Source organism: Amphiura filiformis, chromosome 5, assembly GCF_039555335.1.
Source record: "Amphiura filiformis chromosome 5, Afil_fr2py, whole genome shotgun sequence".
Classification (NCBI taxonomy): Eukaryota; Metazoa; Echinodermata; class Ophiuroidea; order Amphilepidida; family Amphiuridae; genus Amphiura; species Amphiura filiformis.
In genome coordinates, this window is record NC_092632.1 from 68,710,271 (window position 1) to 68,720,402 (window position 10,132).

A 10,132-nucleotide genomic window follows, 5' to 3' on the forward strand; every position below is an offset into this window, starting at 1 on the left:
GTGAGAAAACGCGGCGTATGGAAAGTGAGCATTAGAAGTAAATGTTATACAGCATGGCCTATTGAATGTGATTTAGAGCAACAGCATCACGCGTGTGAGTGGGGGCTATGGGGTGTGTGGGGTGTGGTTGTTGGTTTGGTGTATGGTTGGGGTCGGTTGCGGTGAGTGGTAATGGACAATTACTAATATCACCGTATACGCCACTTGCCTTTTGTCTTTGGTTTTACCTTGGTTATCGATTTGGTAAATGTAGTGTTTTGATGTCCATAGTCTCTCGGGTTTCATAATATTTTATTTGTATCAAAATTTGTTGCAGAGTAATATCTCTAATTGAATATTTCCTTATTTGCGAATCAACCTGACGTTATCAGCAAACGGCGCCGCAGTTAATAGATTGCATAAACTCAAAGTTCACGAAGAATCTATGCAGAGCCAATGAGATAGTTGGGATCTTACATAATGCTCTAAATTAATCACTGTCTTGACATCCCCAGTGGTTGTACGTCAAAACGGACAAAATACCAAAACGTGAAGTGCTTAATGACATGACATGGAGTCTTGGCGATGTCCCTTCCAGAGTTTTGGATTCATCATGTTCATACTGACGGGCATACTGACAACCTAAGGCGTTGATTGCGGCCGCGGTAAGTAAAAGTCACATTTTGATAAAAGATTGAGTTTAATTCAATTCTACTGACAATTAATTAAATTAAGTAAATTTTCGAATATGAAAAACAAAAACAAAACAAAAAACAAACAAACATAGCTACAACCCCATAAACAAACAAATAAACAAACAACTAGGGCCTAAGCAAGTAAACACAACTTAATAATGATTAGCATTACCTATTTGCAATCAGTGTCATTATCGAGGGAACCGCGGGGCTGTGCGTTGCACGCGTTGTTAATGATTTCCCAAAAGAGTCAGAAATTGCTCCAATCTCAACATGCAACAGTAAAACATGCCAGGCCCTAAAGCCTAAATGTTTGATATTTTAAAACCAGGGCCGGATTTACCTTTTTGGGGGCCCTGGGCCAAGCCAAAATTTGGAGGCCCCAAACACATTGTGCATCGCGCGCCAGAGGATCGCGCGCACAAGTGGCCCAAAACATGGCCCAAAAAGATGCACTGGGCAATTTTGGGGGCCCTGGGCTCCGGCCCATCTGACCCAATGGTAAATCCGACCCTGTCTAAAACACGTAAACACCACACGCCCCTTCATCCTCACAAACACAAACGAGTTGTCGTGTTCGCTAATAATTTAAATTTACATGTATATTGTATCTCAAAGTTGACAGATAAGATGACCGATTTTCAACCAGGAAATTCGGTTGGAAAATGTTGGCAATGTAACTATTTGTTTATAGGTATCGCGACCTTTTGTCGTACCTAATACATCAATTAAAATATTACTGGTATCAGCAAGAAGTATCACACATTTAGTTCCTACTTCATAGAGCAATCCGCCCCCGGGAGAACTCAACTTTAGAAGTGACGAGTATGTGCTTACCGGCGTCGCGAAGTAGGGGCCTATCGGGTACAAAGCATTATTTTAAAAAAGGGGGTCATTGGGTACAAACAAAATAAAAAAGGGGGTCATTGGGTATAATATTTTGAAAAAAGGGGTCATTGAGTATAAGATTTCAAAAAAAGGGTAATCGGGTAGAAAATGGAGCAAAATTACAATTGCTTGTAACTTTACTTCTGGTCATAATGTGCAGGATGAGATAGTGCATCTATTAAAAAAACAAATTCACCTCAATATTGTTCAGTTTTGAAATTAATTGTGATTATTTTTCCAAGTGTAAGGATACTTTATTGGCGCAGTTATATAGGCGGCATATTTAAACAGAAGGACCTCCTCCTTTCCTCGAGCACTGCAGTTGGAAAAGACCGAAAACTATACTAACAATGCTAATTTTATACATTGAAAAAAAACCTCCCTCATCAATTAAGGAAAATCCTCTGGACGAGAACCAAAACATTAATTTTATAGGCTTAACGCGTATCTGCGTCTTGTTCACTTTCTTAAATCCTTTTCAATTTTCTTATTTCGGGTCAAAGGGTCACTTCCGGTATAAAATGAAATACCTTTAAAATGCTTCTCCCACAAATTTTAGCTAAGAAAAACATAGGACAGTAACGGTATGCTCACACATAAATTGTGGTTACCCACAGCGGCGTAGCTGGGATTTTCCAGGGGGGGGGCAAGCCTGTATGGGGCGGCCCAAATCAACTAAATTTCCTTGCACTAGGGGAAGGGGGCCCAAATAGGCAATTTTTGCCAGGGGGAAATTGCCCCCCCGGCAGCTACGCCACTGGTTACCCAGTGTTTATGTGGTATTTTTCATTTGAGGTTAAATGTCATAAAGGGTTCACTTCCGGTGTAAAACAAAATACCGTCAGGAAAAACATATATATGTGGTATTTTATTAGGGTCAAAGGTAATTAAGGGTCACTTCCGGTCCGAGACGAAATACCTTCAAAATGCCTCTTCTGTCGCAATAGCAGAGTGATGCCACGTGCAGACATGCATTGACATCAGCAAATGTCAGAGATTTTGGGGTCAAAGATCAATAAAGGGTCACACCACGGCTGTGTTCGTGGTCTTAGGCCACATACTATTTTAGCCAAAAATCAAAGTGTAATACCGAATATTGCCTGTAGTTTTACAGTAAGCCTACTTACACCAAGGAAGTAGGCCTATTTTCCGAAACGCGGGGGAGGGGACATTTGATATTATGTCCCTCCCCATCTCAAAATGTGGAGCTCAGTTGATAATGCGCCGGACTCAGTGGTACAATTTCATGTTTTCAAAAGCGCTCGATAATAAGCACATATGCTAACTATCGAGTTTTTACGGTATGTTGACCTGATATAAAATACTAGTATGATTTTGCAAAAATTAATCAATATTTACTTGGAATAATTTTAATGTGTCCCGTTTGTACTTCCGTCTCTAACCTTTCATATAATGCGTGCTTGAGACACCGCAGACTATTTTTCTAAATAGTTCCGTGTCAAAGTCCAACAAGAAAAGGTGCATATCAGATATTTGACAGTGTGTTTGATAAGCCAAGTTTTGACAGATCATTCTGGAAAAGTAGTCAACAACCTCTATTTACATACAAGATACATATTTGGTGCATGCGCACCAATATGAACCTCGCGCCAATCGATCCGTGTTCAACGTATAAGTGACGTATATTTTATTGCTTAAGCATTGGAGAAACAGGTAACCCTGAAAATAGGGACCCACATATTTTCCTATAACTATAAACCTATTTAATGTACGACCCCGGGTTTTTTTATATTGTATTCTTTATTGTATTTTTAAGCAATATGGTTTGAGAAAACATAATGAACTTATTGAATAATGAGCTTGTATTTTTTTCATATTTCACAGGCATAGTTTCGTACACGCAACGCATAACAAGATATAGTTATATCAGGACATCGTAGAATTCGAGTCTTTAACACTATAACATTTCACGCAAGTACCTAACAATATTCTGTTATGAAATGTCTTCAAATAAAGCATCTAAACCCGATATCAGAGTTTGCTGCTTTCCTACTGGTCGTAAACTTCGGAAACGCTCGAAAGATGTAGAATTAAAAGAGCAAGATCAATCTAATGAAGACTCTAGCCATACGCTAAATCCTGTCAACGTAACTTCCGATGACTACGCTTCGGCGGCGCACCACTCAGTCCCGAACGAATCTCCTTTGTACTTTACTCGGGAGAATATCCTTGAAACCTCGCCGCCAATTTTGACCCCGGCCATGTCAACATATCTAGAGAAACCACACGAAGAAACAGACGCACTGGATGTGAAGCGAGATCATTCCTCAACAGTTACTTCATTAGACGAAGTAATCACCGGAATAAGTTTATCTGGAAGTCGCGCTGGAAGTGTGTCCTCCGAACACGACAACATACCAAGCAACATCCATCTAGAGTGTTATTCTCATGAAGAGAATGAAGATGATGATGACTACCGTGTTAATTCCGAAAATCATCTTGCTCGTGATTCCATGATCTCTGCATCTGAAGAGGAATACACAACGAAAATTGAACAAAGTGAAAAAACACAAAGAATGTCGACTATATCTGCCTTTTCGATGGTGTCCAGTGGTTATGGATCAATATCGGACAAATGTACACCGCTTAATACAGAAACATCGGAAACTCTATTGGACGAAAGGGCCGAATCCGGTATTGAATCTGCAACTTCAGCCATGTTGAATGAGATGCAGAATAATCAGCAGGTAAGAGCGACAGTCTCGTCTGCTTTTAATTATAAGATATTTTACGTAAAACAACTTGATGAGGATGGTGATGTGGTTGTTGTTGTTGATGATAATGATGATGATGATGATGATGAGGAGGAGGAGGAGGAGGAGGAGGAGGATGACACGACGACGACAATGATAATGACGATGAGGATGGTGACAACGACGACGACGATGATGATGTCGTTGTCATCACCATTATCATCATCATCGTCGTCGTCGACGATGATGATAATGACGATGATGATGATGACGATGCTGATGAAGATGATGATGATGATGATGATGATGAAGATGATGATGATGATGATGATGATGATGATGATGATAATCTTATTTGTATATTCCATTTAACAATATATTAAATTTATTTGTATATTCCATTTAACAATATATTTTCCTGCTTAGTTCGTTCTACATGATGAATGTATAAAAGAGGGGGGGGGGGGTGTTTGTATGTATGTAATTGTATTTTATTAGTAATTAAGAAACTTAGGCTAAGGTTAAGGGGGTGCTTGTTCAGGCCTTTTTGGCCTTCTGAGCATCTCCTCATTCAAATGTGTTGTTTTGCTGTTATTGTATTGTTGTATTTTGAATGAAATAAAGATTTGATTGATTGATTGATTGAGAGTGTTTTCACTTTACAATTAATATACAGAGAGGAAACGAGCAAACAACGATGAATAAAAAAGTTGAAATACCGCAAATACATCCTGCGCGGGATAAAAACATCCTGGCAAATATTCTGACGAAAATCAAAGAAACGATTGAAAGCAAAAATCTGAAACCCGAACAGCTTGCAAACATATCCATTCAACTTCCTAACTTTTCCGGGAAATACTTGACCAATAAAGGCGGCCGAATCATGATTCCCGGGACTCGCATATCATTGTACGTTCCACCTGGCGCATTGGACGCTGAAGATACATCACCCATACTTGTTTTCATCTATCTGCATCCCAAATCGTCAAGGAATCGCTCACAATACGATGGTCGAAAATGGCTGACTCCAAACGTAGAATGTGGACCTCATGGCCTTGTGTTCAAGAAGGACGTATATCTAACGATGCCACATTATGCCGTGAATCCAACCCAATGGGACTTTGATGGACACCAAACAAAGCAACAAGCGGATGGGAAAACATGTTCAAAAACATTGCGCGATGCGGTGGTTGTTAATGAATATGAAGTAACAATGATGCTCGATCACTTCTGCTCTCACGGTTGTTCAGGAAGACCTGTATCTGGCAGTGATTCCAACGTAAGGAGATGGATGAAAGCAGGAATATCCTTTCATCGGCAAGATGATCAACACATGCAGATCAAAGTAAAACTATGCGACATTGAAAGTTCTATGGTAAGCCAATATGCGAATATATTGTTTATTTTTTTATCTTTCAATATCAATTATACATGTACTAATTTACTCTACCTAAAGACTTCAAGGCAATTATCCACTGATTTCTCTTATTATAATACAAAGGCTTCAATGTCATATACTTTAAAAGCCCTGCTTTTGCACCGACTTCCTTAAGACACGAAGATTGAATGTTATACAGTCCATTCAGATTGTTTCATTAGTGAAATTCCGTTTAAGCAAACATTATTGTCTTTCATTCCCCATACAATGGACTTTCTTGGTATTCTATTATTTTCAGCCGGCATCAATGCACACAGATTCATTTCCCATCAACGAATCAGCGAGCAACGCTTACGTCATTGTCAAGGCACTGGATAAGGAATGGCAGCTTGACGAAGATCCATTCAAGGTATTGGCGGGAGAGAGCGGTTGGCGCAGCGATTGTTCCCTCGCCTTGCACCGCTGAGGTCGCGGGTTCAAGTCCCGGCGCGGCCCTAGGACTCATGTGCATTTGGTTTATCTCGATTCCATGCTCGCTCTCGCAGGGTTTCTCCGGGATCTCCAGTTTCCTCCTGCTTTCAAAAATCGGTGATTAGTTGTTTGGCTATCAAAAACCTCCTTCACTCAATGGAATTTGGGGAGCTGCACATATAATTGGTGGGTGTTACAATCTAAGATCGGGTAGGTTTGCGCCAGGTTCGTCTGCAACCAGCCTAGTTGATACGATCTGATTGTGATGATTCGCCATGGCAGCGAAATTACAGCGCTTTAATTCCTCTAAGATCTGGGAAAAGGCGCTATATAAAACACATTGCTACAAACATGCCAAATGAACACTAACTTCGGAGTACCTAAACTCCATTTTGTGCTATTTCCCAACACGATTAAATCAATTAAGCTGTTTACGAATGAAAATGAGTTTGCCACTGGATAAATCTCTTGTATGTATCTCATCTACAGGAAATTCTAACTGATGCATTATGGAATAGGGAACCGGATGTCACCTTCATAGCAAAACTGAGAGATGCCACCCAAATTGTTGAAACAGCATCAACCGTTCCGTGTACCGTTGACGTATTCCAACACAACAACCACCACCGTGGAGTCACTCTTGAATTACAAGGCAATGAAGATGCAGATGGAATGAAGGTAAGAAGACACCCTAATGTATTAGAGACATTAGCGGAACATCATCAAAGTGGGTGACCGTGACTTATACCGTTGACGTACCAGCTGAAGATGCAGATGGAATGAAGGTAAGAAGGCATCCTAATGTAGCAGAGACATTAGCGGAACATCCTGGTGACCGAGACTTTACCGCTGACGTACGTACCACCGTGGTGTCACTCTTGAATTACAAGGCAACGAAATACCATCTGAAGATGCAGATGGAATGAAGGTAAGAAGACACCCTAATGTAGCAGATACATTAGTGGAACATCATCAAAGTGGGTGACCGTGGCTTACCCTTTACGTGCGTACCACCGAAGAGTCACTCTTGAATTACAAGGCAATGAAGTACCATCTGAAGATGCAGATGGAATGAAGGTAAGAAGGCACCCTAATGTAGCAAAGATATTTAGTGAAACGTCATCAAAGTGGGTGACCGTGGCTTACCGTACGTACGTACCACCTTGGAGTCATTCTTAAATTACGTACGAGGCAATGAAGTACCAGCTGAAGATACAGATGGAATGAAAGTAAGAAGACACACTAATGTAGTAGAGACATATCGGAACATCATCAAGTGGCTTAGCGTGTCTTGTCGTTGACGTACGTACCACCGTGGAGTCACTCTTGAATTACAAAACAATGATTTACAATCTGGAGGTGCTGATGGAATGTCTTACCGTTGCATTGACGTCCCACCGTGGTGTCACTCCCGAATTACAAGGCAACGAAGTACCATATGAAGACACAGATGGAATGAAGGTATTGAAGACACACTAATGTAGTAGAGACATTAGCAGAACATGGGTGACAGTGGCTTACCGCTGACGTACGTACCACCGTGGCGTTACTCTTGAATTACAAGGCAACGAAATACCATCTGAAGACGCAGATGGAATGAAGGTAATAAGACACCCTAATGTAGTAGAGACATTAGCGGAACATCATCAGAGTGAGTGACCGTGGATTGCCGTTGCAATGACGTACCACCTTGGTATCATTCTTGAATTGCAAAGCAACGAAGTACCATCTGAATATGCAGATGGAATGAAGGTAAGAATTAACTCTTATGACATTAGCGGAACATCATCAGTGGGTGACCGTGGCTTACCGTTGACGTACCATCGTGGAGTCACTCTTGAATTATAAAGCAATGAAGTACCATCTGAAGGTGCGGATGGAATGAAGGTAAGAAGGCACTCTTATGTAGTAGAGACATTAGCGGAATATCCTCAGAGTGGGTGACCGTGGCTTACACCGTTGCATTGACATACCACTGTGAAGTCACTCTTGAATTACAAGACAATAAAGTATCATCTAGCGGTATATGATAAAGGTAAGAAGACACAGTTACTCTAATATAGCCGAGACATTAGCACAACATCCTCAAAGTATGCTACCGTGGAATGGACAGATGAACCGAATCGAAGTAAAATTTGACTCAAATTGACAATATCTACTTAGCATTTTCAATGATCTCAATCGTTATTATTTTTACTCAAATACATTTTTGAACAAATCACCTAAAGATGATAACAGTCATCCAAAATCAGGAAATATCGATGTCAGAGAAATACATGGTTTGCCTATTTATTTTGAGTTTATTTTGTTATGCAGATTGAAACAAACGATATTCAGATCCAATTCCTACTAGAGCAAGATGATATAGCACCAACTGCTGATTGTGGCATCAGTAACAGAGGATTCAGCGAGCTTTGCATGCATCTTGAAAATGAAGACATTTGCGGAAAAGACTGGAAACAACTCGCCGAAGAAATAGGATTTACGGAGTACCAGTACATCCAATGTATTGAGAGAAGAGCAAAAGTGAAGAATCGCAGCCCGGCAGCGATGGTGTTAGATCTGGTCTTCAAGAATAAAGACCCTTTAGAGGCTTTGAAAGGTCTAAGTAATATCTTTTATAAGATGGACCACGCCAATGCTAAGACTGTTGTAGACAAAGAAATTCAAGCTATCAGAGAGAAACAGCAGGAGCAAGTGTCACTGTTAGGTGGAGGTAACCATGGTCAGAGTAGGTCTCGTAGTTCCCCGAGTGATTCAGAGGATGGCGGTTCCAAAGTTAGCACTACAGATGATGGGTATACGAGCTGTGATGGATCGCCTGCAAGGTCATTTTCTCTGCGCACAAAAGTTTTTCTTTCTTCGATCCCTAGTAAAATGGGGAAATTCAACATCGGTTCATTCAAAAGAAAACAAAAGTCGACTGGAAAAGATGGGAATGAACTGAAAGGTGATGCCTCAGGTCAAACGAATATCGCTTATGAAGATCATAAGTTTGGTGAAATGACAGATGGTGCATGCTGTTCAACACAGGGTCCTGGTGTCAGTAGAGAAGCCGTTGGAGGAACAACAGATGTCGACCGTGAAATTCCAGGTAATAAAATCACACGAATTATGAATATTCTAATCTTGGGAAACAATATTCTCTTTTCTGAACTCATTTCACAGCTACCTGAAATAAAATGTCTTTCCTATGTAAATGTTAATCGAATTTTACACCATGATGTTTGCTCACAGTTTTGTTTTAATTATCGTTTTCATAATGATTCTCAAAATTATTAGCTGTAAGTTCATCATTTTCCTTTTTCGTTTTAAATCTTTCCAGGACTTTCAGTTCCTGAGATTATGGTAACCACCTGCGAAGTATCTAGCACATATCATGATGGAATAGATGTGTACCAGAAACCAGGAGACGTGAATGATAACGAGGACGAATCAAGCGTGTTAGAATTACATCACCAAGGATTGATGACTACTCCATCAGTACCTTATGGAAATCGAGACAGTGGCATTAGCAGCATTTCTGGTGGGAGTAGAGACTCGTGGAAGAGTGTTAAGAGCCACGAATTAACTGTATGCGGTTCAACTCTCACTGAAGAGGTGTTCTAGTCGAAACTCCGCCTCGTACGAGTCCACGTTTACCAGCCTCGGACACATACGCCATTATCATACTGCCCCCTTTATTCGCAAAAAAAAATACAGATAGCCCTTGGATGCAATGCTGAAATGAGCTATTCCATTTAAAATCTACACTACCCCTGTGGAAGATTTAGCTTAAGTCTTCAACAGAGGGAGTATGCCGGGGAGTATGAGTTTCAAATAGAATACACGGGAGAATATTGGAAACTCCAGTTAGTTGTGAATATATAGGTAAAGCCATAATACAGAGAGGGTATGGGTATGAAAATGATTAACCCTGACCAATTACATTTGAAAACGTATTCCCCTTTGGAAGATATTTCCAACTTCTTCCGCAGGGGTTCGGATTTTAAATGGAATGGCCAAAT

The 10,132-nt window shown here is 40.5% G+C and overlaps 1 protein-coding gene across 1 annotated transcript; it reads left to right on the top strand.

The window, feature by feature from the left end:
- Nucleotides 1-338: 338 nt before the first annotated feature.
- Nucleotides 339-9,918, top strand: LOC140153617 (uncharacterized). Its single transcript, XM_072176408.1, has 7 exons — nucleotides 339-644; nucleotides 3,408-4,270; nucleotides 4,953-5,651; nucleotides 5,953-6,063; nucleotides 6,615-6,803; nucleotides 8,442-9,219; nucleotides 9,451-9,918. Exons 2-7 carry the CDS (start codon nucleotides 3,524-3,526, stop codon nucleotides 9,732-9,734), a joined length of 2,808 nt encoding a protein of 935 aa, XP_072032509.1. The 5' UTR covers nucleotides 339-644; nucleotides 3,408-3,523; the 3' UTR covers nucleotides 9,735-9,918.
- The last annotated feature ends 214 nt before the right edge of the window (nucleotides 9,919-10,132 follow it).

What these genes read in the sequence shown, in the direction of transcription:
- LOC140153617 (XM_072176408.1), top strand. Translation starts at nt 3,524, where the DNA reads ATGTCTTCAAATAAAGCATCTAAACCCGATATCAGAGTTTGCTGCTTT. An exon ending in AGATGCAGAATAATCAGCAG is followed by an intron (nt 4,271 to 4,952) that starts GTAAGAGCGACA and finishes ATTAATATACAG; the next exon opens with AGAGGAAACGAGCAAACAAC. An exon ending in AAGATGCAGATGGAATGAAG is followed by an intron (nt 6,804 to 8,441) that starts GTAAGAAGACAC and finishes TTTGTTATGCAG; the next exon opens with ATTGAAACAAACGATATTCA.